The following is a 19,451-nucleotide window of genomic DNA, read 5'->3' on the forward strand; positions in this document are numbered from 1 at the left end:
AAGCACAAAACTCTTTCTAATTGGCTTCTTTTAACACTAGATGCTTAATATTCTAATTGTATTGGAAAGCTGCATGCTATCAAAAAGGAACAACTTTTTTCCACTATAGCAAAGTATTGCAAATCTATCCCTGCTCTTGATTTGCTTTTAGTCCTCTACCTGTGTGAACTTTTGGTATACTGTTCTAGTTATGTGTAATTAATGCATCACAAATATTCCAAATCTCTGAACTGTGTTTTTCAGTGCTTAGCAGAAATATGCTTTATGTGTTTGCATGAAATTGCTGAACAAAAAGCACACAAAGGAGAAATGACCTATAAATGGCCCTTGAATTTTTATTTATGGTGTTCTCATACAGAAAACTTTAAGAGCTTTTTTCTAATTTTTGCTGCATAAAGGAGCCCAGAAAAATTATTGTTTTCCAAAGTCATGTCATTCTCTGTTTCTTTTTACTCTGCTCTTAATTTCATGTTCGTTGTTCTCTAGCTTTGCTGGAGTACTAGGGAAGTTAACTCGGGTGGAAGCTGTGGCTCCAGCAAAATCAGCAACTGTTTTACCACTGACTCTAGTGGAACCAGGGCTTCTCCCTGGGAGCTTTTCCAAGCTTAATTGGAGTTAGTGGTGAGTGTGTAGGAAGGAAAAACTGTATCCTAAGAGATTGTATGTGCTTCAGAAAAATAGACCAAGACAGGTAGTGGACAGACCTTTTACCCAGACATTTTCAAACCTTTTCAAAATGACACACATGCACACGCATCCCATTAATTAATTGTTAGTCTTTGGAAACCATAAGCCTATACAAAATAATTCCAGTCATAATAGCATATGCAGGAACAAGCAGTCACTAGAAGCCATACATGGAATCAAAACCAGCTGAAAGCCTTTTTAAAAAAGGATTTTCAGGTAGAAGATAAAATAATCTTTTCCCAGGGGTAGAGGAGAGGTTAAGTAGCCTCTCTTTAGCAGGAACTGAGAGAAAAGAGGCTCATAGGATTAGGACCTCAGGTGGAAAAAAAATCTGTGAGAGCTCATGAATCAAACTTGTAGGTGTATAATGTGATTTTTAGAATATCAAATAGAAAGCAGGGGGGTTTCATCACAGCTAATTTATATTCTAACCAAATTATTCTAACACTGAATTTAAAATATTAGTCATAGAAGCAAGATAGTGTGTGGTGAAGTCACACTGCAATTTCTTCCTTAAAGCCTAAGTACTACTTTTGTATTGGTCACCAGCAAAACTGCAGTTTATTTCAATTATCTGCCATAAATAATGCATTACTACTGAGTAAGACTATGTATATTTTAATCAACTCTTCCAGCAATTGCCTCCTTTTCTTTGACTGGTGAGGCAGGAGTGTTGGACACTTGACAGTCAAGTGAAGGAGACCTGACAGACCTCTCTGCTCATGACTTTTCTCTTCCTTGTTGTTATACAGAGACAGATTTAAACTCGGGTTTTAATCATTTGTTTCTTCTAATGAGAAATTGCAAAACTTATATAACTTCTTTAAAAATTGGCTAGCTGGCAAGAAGTCTCAGCCCTGAGTCTAGGCACTCCCAGGTTCACCTTCCCGACTAAGAGAAACTTCCAGGTTCACCAGACGCTGCCTGCATGTGCGGAAAGCCCCCATACGTACGCACCCAGCAATTCCTACTCATCCAAGCTGTGTCATCATCCCAGACTTCCTCTAGCTCACCCCATGTCCTTGCATGGCCAAGACCGTCGCACTCTTCCAAGCTCCTCAGATGTCTGATCCCCATTTAGCTCTGCAGGGCATGGGTTCCCAGCTGAAAAGCCTGACTCATTTTGAGAGCAACCAAGCAACCATCTTATCTGATTGCTTTATTTTTTATCCCTTATGCGCAAGTAGCCTTTGATTACTTTTCTCACTTAAACATAGTGTCAGTACAGTGGAGTCTAGCTGATGAGTTATTTGTGGCAGAGGCCTTGTATCTGTTGTGCTGCATTACCCCACTGAAAAGGTTTAGTGCAGCTTTGCCAGGCTGGTGCTAGTCTGCAATGAGTTGAGATATATCAGTTACTACACCTTACTTTTGTCATCTCTTGAGGAGACATGGTAGACAAAATGTATGCATGAAGGGGGCCAGTTAGCTCAGTCAGTTGAGCATGGTGCTAACAACGCTAAGGTCATGGGTTCGATTCCTGTTCGGTCCCCATGTGTTGCCTGATCTAGTCGAGAGGTGGTGTCCCTGGCGACAGGGAGGCTGGATTAAAATGATCTCTAAGGTCCCTTCCAGCTTAGGCCATTCTATGATTCTATGAAGACTATAAATACACATTATATACCTATATATGCATATAGAATTAAGTCTATGTGCATCTATGTATATGTGAGTTACACATATACTGCAGAACTCACGTAACTAATCAGATAGTGAAAGCTGTTTCCATACATGGAGGCCAAGCCAGCCCCAAGATCTGATGAGGAGGAAACACATGTTTATGGGAGCATGCAGAGGCAGGCCAAGCAGACAATGCCCTGCTTTTTCCTTCAATCCAGTTGTTCATCCACATCCACTAGTAATAAGGCTTTCCTGTAATTTAAGAAATACCTGCTTTGATGTAGGCAACTCCTACATTTGCCTTTTTTTATATATTGTCAGGGCTGGTATTGTGTGTCTCTCACTCTCCTCCTCCACACATCTGTGGGCTAAAGGACCTCACACAGGTGTAACACATTTTGTGTGTTATGAATTGAGGAACAATAATATTTGAGCCTTACGTGGAGCTCTCTTTCCTGCCTCTATTCCAAGCCTTTCAGATTGCCCTGGGTTGGGCATTTGGAAATGTTGCACAGCATCAACAGCAGGAAGACAAAATGGCACAAGTCCCGACTTTGAGTAGAGGGCAGTTTTGAGGGCAGCAATCCCCAGAGGTGGTGGTGACTGTCCTGCAGAGATGTCACACACTACTGGAATAGAAATTGTGTCATTGACTTGGTCAGAGGAAGATTGTCCTACATCTCAGAGGAGTGAGGTCTTTGGACTCTTGATTTGTCTCCGTAACAGCACAGGTCAGGAGAAAGCTTACAGAAATAGAGCTATAAAGCCAGTGTAAGTGAAAAAAACAATATAGGTATTTAATTGTATCATCAGGTCATTGAAATTTTACACTGCTGTAAGCTGCTGCATTTGAAAATGATGAAAGAAAGAGTGGGTATGATTGCATGCCCAAAAGCATTGCACCACAACATCCAGGGGAAGGGGGAGTCAAAAAGCCAGCGCAGCGATACTTCTGGCTGCAAATTGCTCCAGGCGCTAAGAGGAACCTGAAAGTCTGCAGATCCTGTCAAAACACTGGCTTACCAAGGGCAGGACTTTGAAGCACGTCGGCAGGAGAAAACTCTAGAGGGTTTTGTTCTCTTGCTCTCTGGTTACTTCTTGGGATCTCAAAGCTGGTTGTAAACAAAGACTGAAAAGGTTTTAGTACCAAGAATTGAGGCTTTGGAGATATTAGTACTATCTCCAGTGTTGTTAGGACTAGGTTTGCCCTGAGTTATGTTTACAAGCTGTTCAAGTCAAACAAAAGTAACCTGTGGTAATCACAGAAAGTAACCTGGCAGGAGCTGCAGCCAGGGACAGACAGGAGTGCCCGATTGCTCCTCTTCAGGATCCTATGTTTGCTTCCACGTCTTTTCTACCCTTATTTGTGCCAAGGGAAAAAAACAAACAAACAAAAAAAAACAACCCACCCTGTGTCAGTAGAAGGGAAAAAATGCAAATGTCAAGAGAGAAATTTGTTGCATCCATTTGTAGTGTGCCTTATGGAGGTTGCAGTTATAGCTGTGCATTATGGAGTTTAGGCCACAGAGAGATGCAAACAGAATGATAGAGAGCACCGTTTTATGCAGTATGTTATTCTGACAATAACATTCGCATTTACAAACAAGTTTGCTAAAAATGTCTGAAGGACATTCAGCTTTTACAAACTGGGCCTCATCTCCTGCCGATAGGTTCCTTTGGGATGGGTATGGTGTGCAAAATGATACACTGCCTTGGAGAATAAATTTATGAAGTTTAGCAATGTAGGTCACATTGAAGGAAAAATCGTGAATGTCTGAACATCACTCAGTAGCCATTCAATCAACTGCTCAAAGCAAAATAGGAAACTGAACAGCATGTAGCTGTCTCTGGTGAGAACGGGGGAAAGTCATGATATGATGGAAAACCCTTTAGGTCCTCCATCCATATGTATTTCTTTTTTCTTCTATTTTTCTTTCCAGTTTAGAGTTATATTTCTGTGTCCATATCAACAGTGACAAAAAAAACCAATGTAGATTTTGCTATTGCTGCCATGAACTACTAAGTGTGCTTGGTGGCTTATTGAAAGCTATGTCAAAAATTTGGGGAATCAGGAGAGGTCAAATAGTTGAACTTGTTATAAGTAGCCGAGTATTAAGGAACTAATTTCATTGTGAAATGATTTTTTTTTTTTTATGCTCCCAATCAGCCAGAAGGATTTATAACTGATGCTATTTGCTTCAGTCTTTTTGGATTTGGTTTGAAAGGATAAAGAAGAGATGTTTTAAAAGGACATTTCTAGACCTAGCACTGTCTGGAGATTCTGTTGCTTTCTACTTCTAGAAATTGCTAAGAGCCTGAGATCCAGAGATTTAGAATTTTGCTAGAGATGTCAAAAGCCTTTCTGAAGAAATGTAGTCCCTTTGTAGATCTGGGCCTTTCTAGATCTAGAGCTTGGGATGAGGGGCATGCCTATCTTCTGGAGCATGTCCAGAGACTCACTAGATCTTTTTTTCTGAGGTGGTTTGTCAGCCTTTTAGACTTTTTTCTCAGAACCTACCTAGCACTTCCCTTGCAGCCCCTTCTAGCTTGGCTTGCTTTCCTAGATCCAGTGCCCCTATGGCCCTTTCTGAAAACAGAATTTTCCAGGGACCCCTTCTAGGGTCTTCTGCAAGTCCCCATGCCCCATCCCTTTTCTTCTTTTTGTTTGGCAAGAGGCTCTGCAGAGCCTTCCTGAGCCCGGCTAGGTCTGAAGCCTTTCTATGCCCTTCTAGATCTAGAGCTCAGCTACTGAAAATCAAAACCTGTATTTATCTATCTTATTGGGTACCTGTTGTCAATGTGCCCTTTTAAAATCTAGTCTAGAGCCTTCTTAGAAGGCAAGAAAATAGAGTGGCTCTCCTTTTACATCCAAGCTGAATCCATCCTAGACTTGAGATACATTATTTAGTTGAAGGGTATTTCTAGAATTTTGCTTGAAAATGCGTTATCCTAAACTTTATCCTAGTAAGCTTTTCTAGCACAATCTGTTAATGCGTATCCAAATATGCATCACAGCAGTAACCAGTGCCCTTAGCTGACAGACTTTTAAAGCAGAGTGCCTGCTTACGGTCTCAGACTAGAGTTCAACAGTCTCCATTGTGTTTTCTTGCAATTATCTAATCAATGTAAATACTCACATAGAAGGATTGCAGCATGAAATGCAGTTGTCTTGCTTGTTCTGCAAAATGCAAGCTGCCTTTTTTTTTTTATTAGCTATTTGAAGTCTAACAGCTGTATGTGTTTGCTTTCAGTCCAGCATGACAGCTAGTTAGATTGCATTCATTTTGCTCACTTGAAGTTTCTATTGTGTAAATACTTTTGAAAAGTTAGTTGCAGAAAGTCATGTCATGATAACAAGTAATCCTGGTGCTAATGTCTGTAAAAGGGCTCACATTGCTTCGGTTGCTTTTTCTGCCTAGATTTTTTTATATCTGTGTGAAAAAATACATATAATTTAAAGATAAAAATTGATTTTTTTCTATAGTTGTTTTACTTTAATCTCTGTTACAGTTTAGTAAAGGATTAGTTCACTCTTATAATGGATTTAAAAAAGCTATTGCTATTGAATTGCGTGTCATTGTAGGAATTTGCCGTAGATGGTAGTATGGCCCTGCTATAAACATGAATTGCAAAATATCTGTTTTCCTATCTTTCTTTCACTTGCAGAAGTTGTGTTTGTGAGTTTAATAGTGTAAACTCTTAAGGGAAAGCTTTAAACCACAAAAGTGAATTTGCATTTTCTTATGAAAGCTGTGGAGCTAGCATTTGTTCTGATCCTTGCAGGACTGTGTTTTGCAGCCCTGATCCTTCTGAGGAGGCAGCTGGAAACCTCGACCTTTGCTTCCCCTGGTCTCCCTCTCTGCCCAGCCCTGGGGTCCAAAGAGCAATGCCCTGAAGAGCAATGCTGTTGTCAGAGAGTATGGTCCTGGAGAGGCAGTTTTCTGGGCACATACCTGTAGGAAGTTTTAATTTCAACTATTAAATCTTCATTTTCATTCCGAGTTTGACTCAGGATTCAGGGCAGAGTATTTGGGTGGTATACTCACGGTGACTGGTGGTGCTCAAAGGCAGGGCTTTCACTTTCTTCATTTTTTTTTCAGTTTTGAAAATTTTATTTCTATATATCCTCTCTTCTGTTTTCCAGCCAGATGCTCTTATAACCCTCAGTAGTTTTTGGAAGCAAAAGACATCCAAACGTACTAGCCACAGTCTCTCACTGTTCTCAGACAGCTCTTAATTACTGTCTCAATTAAAGCTTTTCGAGTTCTTCCTTGCGCCTTTTCTGCACTGGCAGCATGCTGGCTTTCTGTGTCCAGAACTCCTGAGCCCAAAGTGGAAAGATGAGCCCAAAAATAGTGAGAGATTTATTAAGATTTATGCAGCCTTACTTTGTGCAGTCTCATCTGACAAGCACCAGGAACTGGAAATCCAAGTTAGAAAGTGAGGCAAGCTGGAAATCCCCCTGTTGATAGCTGGAGTTCCACCTGGTCCTGTGCCCTCCTTTTGGCCATACAGATAAACTGCAACAATGTTTGGAGGACACCTCTTGCCACTTCAGACACGTTTGGGTTAGATTCAAATTCATAGTCTGTTTTGAGATATTTTAATCCAAGACTCTAAGATTCCTCATCTTGGAGGTACCAGTCTGCTGGAGATACTTTAAATTCCTTCTGGACATTTAACAAAGTATTTCTTTCATAGCCTGTAAAAACCATGGGTACCATGTTTAACAGACTTAAATGGCTTAGCAATCTGAGTCCCTCTGATTTTCATAGTCAATGTGCTTATGTGATTCTGGATAATATTCCCTCTATTATTAAATAAAGATGGTGTGAAACTCGTCCCCATAGAAATCACCTTTTCCTATCGATTTAGTAGACCCAAGATGCGGTCTTTGAAGTTGTGAAGCAGAAAAAAATAATAAAAAAAGAAATTATGAAACATGAACAGAGCTTGAAAAAGAGCACAGTGAATCTTGAGGCAAGTGAAGCGAAGATGAGCAGTGAAAACTGTTGAAGTGGGGCCTTGCCTTCACATTCCTGTGCTGGGTCCCTCATCCGCTGGAAATAATTGATGGCAAAGGCAGGCTGGTGGGGACACTACCTGAGCCATGATCCCAGAAAACTGGTGGCCTCAGACCTATGAGCTGCATTTGTAAATGTGCCACAGCTGCCTTCCCAGCTCAAGGTAGAAAGCAGCAGCCATTAAGTCTACAAAACCCATTTATTTGGCTTTTTCACTGGGGAACAATGAATGCAGAGAGCACAACATTTGTGAAGTTTGGAGCAGGGATTGCTAAAGCTGAACCGTATAATTCTGCGTTTTGTAATATGCAGCATCAGGAGCACAAGAAACAAAGGCTCCTCCAGCGCAGGAGGAGGCTGTGATCCTGCTGTGGGGAAGGGTTCCCCAGTGTCAGACCGCAGGAGCTGGATTTTGTCGCTGTGTGCTGCTGAGACAGAAGCTGCACGGCTGAGTGGAGCTGACAGTGTCAGTGTCAATGAAAGAAAGAGCCCAGAAGTGAGAGCAAAATGCCAGAAAATGATGAAAAAATATGCATGGTTGTCAGGTGTGAGAAAACAGAGAGAATTATATGTAGTGAGACATCCCGTAAAAAGTTCAGGGAAGCAGAACCAGTCTCCTTCAGCCTTGTAAACCATACACTTACTCGTAATGGATTCTCTAGGTGGGTCCTTCCTTGAAGCCATTTCTCTACCAGAAGGCAGAAGGAGGAAGGGTTTGAGCAGGGAGAGAGAAATTGCTATCTAGAAAGGACCTTGCAGTGAGTAAAAGTGTTTGGCCTGCAAACAGCAGCTGAAGTGAGTATAAATAAAAGGAGACGAAAAGAGGAAGTTAGCAGCAAAAGGAAATATGGAAGAGGCCACTATCAGGTGTGCAAATACGTATCATAGAGCTGAATAAAGGCGCAGGTAGCATAAACAGAAGTGCTTGAAGCTGAGCAGTACAGATAGGAAGTAATCCATCAGTCAGGACTATCAGAAAAATTTTGGCATGAATTTCATGCTACTGCGTGAAATTGAATCAAAATACACAGCAATTCATGGCAAGAAATCAAAGCAATGGTGAAGCCTTTTTAGGGATTTATGTGGCTTCTTTTAATCCATGATAAATGAAAATTATCCCAGTGAAATTTACCTCTGCAACCAAGCAGTGAAGCTCTTCAAACTGTCATCTGCAGACAAGGATAAATTTTTCCCTCTTTACTTTTCTTACTTTGCTATGAACGGTAGAACTTGTTTCATCTGATTTGTTTAAAATAGTACCAGAAACGCCACAGCCATGAAATGTCATGCAAAATGTGCAGAAAGTTTTAGCCATATGATCAAAACAAAAAGTGAAACAGTATTCTTCCTCAACAAACACTTAAATGCGTGTACATGTGCAGGCATGTACGTTTAAGAAATATATGAGTGCAGGCTCTATCAGTGCTGCTTTGCAAAAAACGTTATTTAGGTAGTTGTAAAGCTTTGCTGTGGCAAAAAATATTTAAATATTTCAAAAACAGATAGGTAAGTGGATAGGTAGTTATACAAGCAAATGTATATTTTGCAAGAAAGAAACAAACACAAAACATATCATTTGAGTCTGAGAGCTATTTAACTGCCTAAATGTAGATCTCCCAGTGAAAATTCGTTTAAACTGAAGCCACCTTAGTGCACTTTGTGCTTTCCAGAACACTTGACATGAAAAAATGTATTAGAAAGCCAGATCAGTAGGTCTTAATTTTGCACTTTTCAAACCCGGGATTGATTGTTAGATATAGCTGGAGCCGTTATGTTGACAGTTAAATGCTGAATTCCCAGAAAAGCTGACATGTTAATACTTACATGCAAAAGGTCTCCTTGCTCAAAGGTTCACTTGTTTTGGCAGAGTTTTCTGTTGCATATACTCAGTCTCCCATGAACCAGACCAGAACTGGCACCTGAAAATTTTAGATTTTGAAGGATGTGAGGTACTGACTGCTCCTAAACAAACCTTGTCTCTGTTTATCATGAGCTTATCGGCAATGTCACTTCTATACATTGCTCCATAAAAAAGAACACATTAAATGTAAGAAAAAACACTTGCAATTGGCCCAGTTTTGAGCTATAAGAAAAAAAGATATACATGGGAGAGGGCCTTCTACAGGGACTTGTGAAGTATGCTTCAAATTAAAAAGTATATTAACTGATTTAAAATTCTAATCCTAGCTGAGGTTTTGTCTGGAAAAACTTTTTAATAGGCTCAGTCATATCAGATGAGAATTGAAGTGATTCGCTGTAATGTTTATTGGCTTTGAACGAAGCTCAACTGATGGTTTGGTCACAGAAACCTGCCGGAGAGCAGCTTAATTTAAAAGAAAGGAGACAACCAACAACTTTTCATGATAAGAGTGAACCCCAGGGTGTAGTTACACTTCATCTTAATGATTTAGGTGATTAGTTTTTAGCCAGCAAACTTTCCCAAACCTGCTCTCTGTTGAAGCACATAAACACTGGTCTGGCTGCAGGGGGCTGCACTGGGAAAAGGAATGGGCTGGGACTGCAGCATCCCCAGTTACACCAGTGTAAGATGCCATGAAGCCTCATCCTGACAACAGTGCAGATATTCTCTAAATCTGTGAAATTCTTCTTCAGATTAGGAATGCTCAGGGGTTTCTCTTTGTATGTACCTTTGATTTTAATTGGCCCATTTCACCTTTTTTGCCCCTTTCAGCTGCACTAGCACAAGCTTGCAGTGAGCAGCAGCTGGGATCTATGCTGCAATCTCCAGACAGGTACATGCCAGCTTTAATACCTCACCTGGGATTAAGCCATTAATGCATCCATGACTGCTTTAAACCCAGGAAAGAGAAGCTGCAGCCATAACTTCTGTTAGCTTTGCAAGTAGAGAGCTAAGCAATGGTTCTGGTAGAGTAACCAAAATTGTTTAGATGTTGCCAATTAAAATATTATTTATTTTTACCATAATGCTGCTGGAATTGCAGATGTGATCAAGTAGGAAAGCAAATGTGCTTGCAGTTAACAGCTGTTAAGACTAAGCTTTAGGCACATTGCTGCAAGTGAAATGGACAACTGCATAAAAGTTTATTCTATCTCAATAAACTAAATCAGCCTCAAATCAGCCAGTCCCTGTTTATCTGCAAGACACCAGGCATACCTTCACAGTGGGAGGAACTCAAATTATTCACTGTGCAAAGGCAGTGTGGCTGGTTCATGAAGAAAACCCAGCTATTGAGTCATGGCAGGTGCTATGCAGAGTCATGTGGAAAACATAGATAGTTTCAGCCCAAAGTTTTTATCACTCATAATTTAGTTATGGTTAATCAAAACTCATTTTTACAGCAGAGTGATCTGTGGAGCAGGCTGTTAAAGCTGAAGGTGTCTGATTCTCATTAAAAATAATCCTTTTACTTTGATAGAGCAATCAAATGTTCTGCATTAAAGGTACATTACAAATATGTTTTCCTCCAAGTTCCCTGAAGATAGCCTTGTAGAGATTTTTATGCTAACTAAAGAGTTTTATTTGGTGTCCCAGCGAACTCTCAGCTGCAGCGTGAACTAACAGTAGTGTGCAAACCAGCCCTAGCACAGCAGGTGGAATCTGGGCAGTCTCACACACGCACAGAAATCAGCATTTTTATGGGAGAAATCTGTTTCCAACTGTTTCACCACATTTATCATCATTTGGAAGGATTCTGCCACCTGGTTCAGAAGAGATCTTGAACCCAACAGCATTAGTCTTAATGCCAGTTATTATGCTGTCTATTAAAATGGACTGGGCGCAAGGAGGAGTTCGATTACTCCATGAGCCTTGTAATTGTGTGGTTGCACCATGTGACCACACAGGATGAGACATGGTAGCCACAATACCCCCACTTTATTAAAACATCAATTATCAAACCAGAAATATACTTCTCAAGATGAGATTAGTCAAGAAATACTGATGCCTGAGGAAGGGCAAGAGACTTGGCCTCCAGCCTCGTTCCTGAGCTGACCCCAGGCGAGCAGGTGGCTTGTGATGGCCACACTCTCCACCATATGGTATTCCTCACTGCTGAGCATTGTATGAGCATCTGCAGTCTCTGCATTCATAGATCTTTTAATTAGCACAGAGGAAAAATGAGCAAAAACAGCAACTAAATCAGTAAATGAAATAATAGAAGCTTCTGAGACGTAGAAAGCATATAAAAGCATTTCATTGTAGCCTGACACTTATTCTCTTGTGATGGTTGAAATATTTAGTCCAGAAAAAGTTCCACTCAGATAAAAGCAACTATCTCTTTACAAAAGATAACAAATCTCTTTACAAAAGATAACAAGCAAAGCATCCCGAGACAGACAGAAATAGGCTGTCTTGCAATCTTGGTGGCTCAGTTGTTCTCTGACCTTTCCATAGACATTTGCTGCAGTCCAAATTCTCCACTGGCCATTAGCTGGTGAGAGGGACCAGACTATTCTGTTGTTGTTTCCCAGTTCAGCAATCCTGCACTGCCTATTGAGCCTTCTCAACAGGAGGAGTTTGAACCTGTGGCCAGTACATGCTGCAACCAGCAGCCTACATACTGATTGTCTTCAGGGTTGACAGGCAGCCCCACCTTTAATTAGGAGCATGTTTAATTCTTCCGGATCCTGATGCAACAGGTGTCAGATAAGTGAAGTCATTCTTTCAGTATTTCCTCCAATGCAGTTTGGAAACTGCTTAGTTGGCACTCTCACCTCCACGGAAAAAGGCAAAAAGCTAACCTTAAGTATGAAGAATTTACTTAATCCATGACTGAAATCCAGAATTCACAAAGGAAAATCATTATAAATAATTATGGCTTGGCTACTGTATCATATGAAGTATGATATATTCATGTGTTATTACGTTACAAAGAATTAATGAACTTATGGCATGTAAGTCTTATAAAATTTCTTGCTTAGTAAATTGTGGAAATGTGTCGTACTCTTCTAGTATATAATTTTCTTTTTGTACTAAGAGTAAATTAAAGTGTTAGGACATTGACAACCTGTAACTGTTTTCCAATCTGCCAGTGTTGACTGCAACCTTGAAACGATAACATTCAGAACTGGAAAATTTTCTGGCTGGTGTTGCATGACATAAAGTGTGTGGTCTTACTTGCATGACTGCATAGGTATAATTAAGTTCCCACCTTAATGGACTTGTGCAAATATGTCTCAGAGAGTGCTAAATTCCTTTCAAATCAAGTTTTGTTCCACACTGGAGCTGGACCTCAGAAACAAGTATGTTTGTTGAACCTTCTTCTGCCTAACCCAATTAAAGATACACACTAGAGTAGCAATGCTGGGTGAATCCACAGCGTTGACATGGTGATCAGAGATAGTTGAATGAAACTGCATTACTGTCTTAATCATTCTTTTTTTCTTTTTTTTTTTTTCCTGCCTTCCCCTTATTTGGTTTTTATTTCTTTCCCAGGTGCGGTTAGAGTGGCCTACAGACCTCACAGTGAACCCTCTGGACAATTCACTCTACGTCCTGGACAACAACATTGTCCTGCAGATCTCTGAGAACAGGCGTGTGCGAATTATTGCCGGGCGCCCCATTCACTGCCAGGTGCCGGGCATGGACCACTTCATCGTCAGCAAGGTGGCCATCCATTCCACCCTGGAGTCGGCCAGGGCCATCGCCGTGTCTCACAGCGGCATACTCTACATTGCAGAGACAGATGAAAGAAAGATCAACCGTATACAACAGGTCACAACCAACGGTGAGATGTCTATAATTGCTGGAGCCCCGTCAGATTGTGACTGCAAGATTGATCCTAATTGTGACTGTTTTTCAGGTAAGGAGATGTTAGTTATTTCCTGTCTCTTGTCTGATTCCAAGGAACAGCTGCAGATTAGCAAAGCAACAAGGGGAAGGAGAGACAAGCAATGATTCAGTTTCCTTGGAAAGTCAAAAACCTTATCAGCAACATTTTGTAGATTTAATCATAGGAGTCGTAGAATCGTTTAGGTTGGAGAAGACCTTTAGGATTATTGAGTCCAACTGTTAAACTAGTGATGCCAGGTCCACCACTAAACAATGTCACCAAGCAACACATCTACATGTCTTTTAAATTCCTCTGGGGATTGTGACCCAACCACTTCTCTTTGCAGCCTGTTCCAATGTTTAATAGCCCTTCTGGTGAAGAATGTTTTCCTCATATCCAGTCTAAAACTGCCCTGGCACAACTTGAGGCCATTTCCTCTTGTCCTATTACGTTTTGCATGGGAGAAGAGACAGACAACCACCTCACTATGACCTCCTTTCAGGTAGTTGTGAGTCTTCCAGCTGGCACTGGAGGAATCTCAAGATGGTCTTACCTTTTCATTTTTTGATACGGAGATCACACACTGTTTAAAATCAGCTCCACATCTGCCTTTCTGGGTTGGCAAAGTTTGCCCATGATGAAGGTGGTACCAGCCCCAATGCAGATGCAGGCAGCCCTTCTTGCCAAGAAGAGTACCAAGGTGTTGCACATCAAGTGAACACTAGCTTATGTTTTCTTATTGCTTGTATCATGCTGCACAACCAGCAAAATGATGCAAACACACAATGTTTGAAATTTTTCTTTGTGTTTTAAACTAAAACAGCCAGTGCCAGACCGACACTGCACCACTAGACATTCTCAGCAGCACAGCTCCTTTCCCCTGCATGCACCAAAACAAACTGTGGGTTGCTTTTTTCTTTCCACAAAACCATGTTTCATCATGGGGCAAAGGACAACATTCCCATATACAAAGGTGTGCAGGACGTTGTCATCTTATCATCTCTAAGAACCACTGTGTTCAGCTCCATAATGTCATCATAATTCTTAAGCCTCTCATTTCAAGTAAAAGGTTAATAACTGACAATACTGACAAGAAGACAATAAGTATATCAAGAATGTAGAGGAAAAAAATGTGAATGGTCTTCCAGAGAAGGTAGGTTCCTGACTCAGCATTGTAATGATAATCTAAGCTTGTGTTTTTCTCTATGAGTGAGGTTTAATATGATTTCTTTCTAGTTGCAGAAAATACTGCTATGTAAAGTCGTTTTGATATGCATATGCAGCCCTTTATAATGCATATATCCTCCCCAAACCTTAAAATATACAAACCAAGTAAATTATCAAGTGATGTTGGAAGAGGTGCTTTCATAAGGTGCTTTTAGTTCTTGGTTTGTTTTCCTGTAGTGTTTAGTTTTTAATAAATATAAACTAATCTTTCCTTCAGTGTCATTTGAGCTGAATTACTGGGGTTTATTTTCTCTTTGTTTTGTTTTTAATGTGATTCTATTTTAACTACATGCTAACCGACAAAAAGTAGGGAATAAAACTTCAGGTGTCACATTGTTTTCTTTCACAATTCTGCCATTAGATCTTTACTGAGCAGCAGGGTTTTGGCCATAGCAAAAATGTTGTAAATTAAATAATTTATATTCTTCTTTGTCTTCACTTAGTTTGAGACTAATCTAGAATTTCACCAACCATAGATAATAGGGATTTAATTGGTTACAAGAAGTCTCCACTACTGAGGAGAAGCAGTGTGTCAGGCTTAGGGGGTCAGCTTAAATATGGCCATTATGGATTACTGAAATCCCCATTTCTCCTCCAGGTGATGGTGGATATGCCAAAGATGCAAAGCTGAAAGCACCTTCTTCCCTAGCTGTCTCTCCTGATGACACACTGTACGTAGCAGACCTTGGCAACGTTCGCATCCGTGCTGTCAGCCGAAACAAGGCTCACCTCAGTGACACGAACATGTATGAGATAGCGTCGCCAGCAGACCAAGAGCTCTATCAGTTCACCATCAACGGCACCCACCTCCACACGCTGAACCTCATAACCAGGGACTACATTTACAATTTCACCTACAGTGGGGAAGGGGATGTCGGCACCATCACCAGCAGCAATGGGAATTCAGTTCACATCCGCAGAGACACGAGCGGGCTGCCCCTGTGGGTCGTGGTGCCAGGGGGCCAGGTGTACTGGCTGACAATAAGCAGCAACGGTGTTCTGAAAAGGGTCTATGCCCAAGGCTACAACCTGGCTCTGATGACATATCCTGGAAACACAGGGCTTTTAGCAACCAAAAGCGATGAAAATGGATGGACAACTGTGTATGAGTAAGTCTGTGACATTAAATGCCTGATGTAAGGAGCCCTATTTTAAATGAAGGTTGAAATTTTTTTACTCTATTCTAGTAATTTAAAAAGACACCCTGCTACTAACACTGCATGAGAAAGGATAAGTAGTGCTATTGCACAAGCTTTTAAAATGTAACACTACCATTTCTTAAGTGCCAAAGCCTGTCACATGTAAAAGCTCAGTACACAGTGCCCGTTAAGTGGAGCTGAAACTGCCAAAATTATATGTCCTTTGCATTATATTATTGTGAATCTGTTTCTCTAAATGAAAATATGATTCTGGATTTTTTTTGTAAGTAGAGAAGTAGAGGCAGGTTGTGATATGAAGCAGGAATTTGCAAAATTCCTGAGAAAGGCAAAAAGGGGGAAATTAACATGCTCATCAGAGAAGCAAGCATTGCAAAGGAAACTGAGAATCTCATTGGAAGGAATATTCAAAGACAAGAGTGGACTTATCTCTATCAGCAGGGGAAGAAAATATATAGTAATGAAAGGATCTGTAATAGCAAAAGTCTGTATACAAGGTGAGTGGGAATGGCCTTATAAGCAAGACCTTCAGGAGTCCTTTGATGGGAGTTACAAAGAGCAAGACAAGACAGGTAAAGATGGAATCAGAACACTCCGGTCTGGTCCCAGAGAGAGAAAAACCCAAGAGAAAGTTCATTTTTTATTTAAAAAGATGTGCAATATATCAAGATTTCTCATTATTTATAATTAATTGTTATAATCTGTGTTTGAGGGTGTCACCAGTGATGGCTGGAAATCGTATGTTAACATTGCAGTACTGGTTCAGAGTCTTCAAGGAGGATAATAAAACCTGCCCTCTGTGGACCATAGGAGTTCATGGTCAAAAACTAAGCTGAAAAAGCCATCCAGGTGAGACAAGAACAGAAAACACATTGAGGAAAATTAAATTACTGCATAGGTCACCTGGAGAGGTAGTAGAGTCACCATCATTATAGGGTTTTACAATTATATTTTCTTAAAATAGAAGTAGGATAAAAGCAGAGAAAGCTGCGACCTATTGTATGGGATTTTGTATTCAATGGGATGGTTTTCCATCCTTTCCTCTTTTATTCTGCCAGAGACTGAATTGATAGGATGAACATGAGTATAAACTATTAGAGAGGGCCATTTTTGACAATATGTAGGAAAACAGTACAAGGCCTTCCTGGCTCAGTTCTCATTATCAGAATCTATTGAGACAAATTTAAATTATCTTGGAGCAAGACAAAGCTCACTGAGGTTCTGGTGCTGTTTAAACACTGAACTGAGCATTACCTTTTAGAAGCAGAGTTGACTGATTAAAATACATGTTTCTTTGTAATAATTTCAACACTAGAAGTGACTCATTTAAATCCTTATTTGAAGATGGCATCAGTTCAGACACTGGACCAATGACACTTTCAAAAAGCTTTTACAGTAGCTCCAAGTCATGCGTAGTACTACTTAAAATACTGAACACCATGCCTTGTTGCAGGGTCTTGACCATGAAAACATGTCAGAGCAGATTATTCAGTCTTGCACTTCTCAGTCAAAACTCTTTCCCACTGGCGTTGAGTGTAAACCACTTCACACAGTTATTGCTTGTTCCTGTTGTCTTCTGGCAAGTTGTTTAAGCGTGACTCAAGCATCGCAAGATCTTTTAAAGGACTTCACCTGCTTATTCGTGCCTTCCATTGCACATGATAGAGATTTCTTCCCAAAGAAATACCTATGCCATGGGAGGTTTGGCATGATGCTTATGACGAACACAAAGAAATTTTGCTAAATTAAACACTTTCTGATACTTTCACAGCTTTAACTGCAGGCTAGGTAGCACTGTCCTTTACTGATGCTTTGAGTTGTCCAGGCTTTGCACAACCAGGCACTTCTACCAGTCTAGATCAGTCAGTAGAATTTAAACAGAATTACAATTGTTAGCGTTACAAAAACAACAGCAAAATTAAATAATCAAGTCATGTAATTAATATTTATGTTAAGTCCAATATTTTAAGTCATCTTAATAAAATATTACAGGTTTCTGAATGACTGATACTGAGGATGTCACCCAATCTTGCTGCAGTCAGAAGAGCAGATGACTGTAGTCAGCTCTGTGCTGCGTAGATGTGCTTTCAAGAGTGCTGCTCACCTCCTGCCACAAATAGGTCATGGGCCATGATGGTCCTTAGTTGTCCTTTAACCAGACATTATTTTCCCAGCAGGTCACATTCTGAGCTGACACCCGATTTCAGTTTGAAATTAGATTTTTTGAAGGGGTTACTTAGATGTGAATTGCTTCCAAATCCTATATGAACATACTATTGGAGCTAAGAGAATTATCATAAGAGCAACTCTCAAATTGCTTGGAATCATCTTCTCTGTTTAAGCTAGATTTGCATTCACATCGAAAAGTTCAACCCATAGCACCATCAAGCTGAAATAGGGATGAGTTTGTTTAACAACACGTATCACACACATTTGGGAATATGAGCAAAGATAATGAACTGTTCAGAACATCTACCTATATGTCAGATTCACTCATAGAGGAAAATTATTAAGAGGCAGAAAACCACCTACAAAAGTACTTGTCATCCATCTACTCTAATCTGATGGAATGGAAGTGCCGAAAGAGCTCTTGCATAAAATTATAGCTAATGTACAATTTTCAGTCATCTAGATTTTTTTAATATTGTATCATTAAAGCTCTAAAAGGGGAGGGGGAGCACTGAGCCTCTATTAAATCAAGGATAAGAAAACACCTGCAAGAAACAACTCTCTCTGCAACAATTAATTAGACTGCTTTCCTTTTGAAATGATATAACTCTTAACTGTGCTACACATAGAAATGCAAATGGATTGTGAAGCTATATCCCCAAGTGTGCGTTTTGAATATTGGTGAGCACTTCCTCATGTGAGTACTAAAATCAATGCAATTATTTGCATGATTAAATGGTCACTGACATGATTAACAGTGGCATAACTGGGCCCCAAATTAACATTAAGAAATATGTCATGACTCTGTCACTATTAGTATGGGTAGGCCATTTCTCTGCAGGAACTGAGTCCCAGTGTGCTACTATTCATCATGTGAACGGTGGCAGAACCTGTCCGCAGAGGGCTGGGTTTCTTGGAGCAATTTTGAATTTAAAAAAAACCCTTTAGATGATCACGCTGTGGAATCGTTACTGAGGCAATGATCTACATGTTCTCCTCGAAGTCAGTGGGAACATCTACGTGAGTCAAGAGTCCACCGGCATGTGCTCTAGTCATGTTATCATTCGGTACCATGTCTGGCCAGCTTTTCTGTAACAGCTTATCCTATTTTCAGCTGCACAGGGACTCTTGTATCTCACTGTCAGCAGCAAAACTGGATCCTTAGCGAAGATGGATCCCGAGTCTTGTGCACAAGTACATTCCAATAAACTGGCTGCATTTCCTCTATAAAAATATATGATTTGGGGATTTTTCTATGGTACAGTAACATATCCAAACAACCTGACAAGCAGTCGTATCTGTTTGATCAAGCAGTAAATGAAATATAACTACTCAATGTTTGTGGAGTTTTCTAATGATGAAAAGTGGTTGTCTGGGTCAATTTCAATTGTTGGACCTGGCACCCAGTCATTTTGCGCAGATTTATCATGAAGGTAGAATATAAATAAGGCACGTGATATATATGAGGGCGGTAGGAGGTGAAAGAGGAAGATACCATAATGTATTTAATGTTTGCTTAATTCATTTGTCAAAAAACCACATGATGGTTACTAGTTCATTCTCCAGCATTTCATTTGAAAGGAGAAGCTGCTCTCTTTTTCTTTTTTAAATTGAGGGGAACAGAAAAAAAATCCCAATTTTTTTCTTCACCAGCACTTCATGTGACATATAGATGTCCAACTAACTAGGAGGAAATAAAGATCCTAATGAAATTATGCCAGCAGATTAAAATGAAGGACATAGCCAGAGTGTCTACTGATGTGAACTGGAAGAGGTCCACTGGAGGCAGCAGAGCTTTGCCAGTTGATAGACCA

The 19,451-nt window shown here is 40.2% G+C and overlaps 1 protein-coding gene across 1 annotated transcript in view; it reads left to right on the forward strand.

The window, feature by feature from the left end:
• TENM1 (teneurin transmembrane protein 1) overlaps positions 1-19,451 on the forward strand; it is a 161,562-nt gene that overhangs the window by 122,867 nt on the left and 19,244 nt on the right. Inside the window, exons 20-21 of the mRNA XM_009877141.1 lie at positions 12,748-13,114; positions 14,910-15,420. Of these exons, the coding sequence (XP_009875443.1) occupies positions 12,748-13,114; positions 14,910-15,420 (878 nt within the window). The remainder of the gene's footprint in view (positions 1-12,747; positions 13,115-14,909; positions 15,421-19,451) is intronic.

Source organism: Apaloderma vittatum, unplaced genomic scaffold (assembly GCF_000703405.1).
Source record: "Apaloderma vittatum isolate BGI_N311 unplaced genomic scaffold, ASM70340v1 scaffold7339, whole genome shotgun sequence".
NCBI classification, from domain to species: Eukaryota; Metazoa; Chordata; class Aves; order Trogoniformes; family Trogonidae; genus Apaloderma; species Apaloderma vittatum.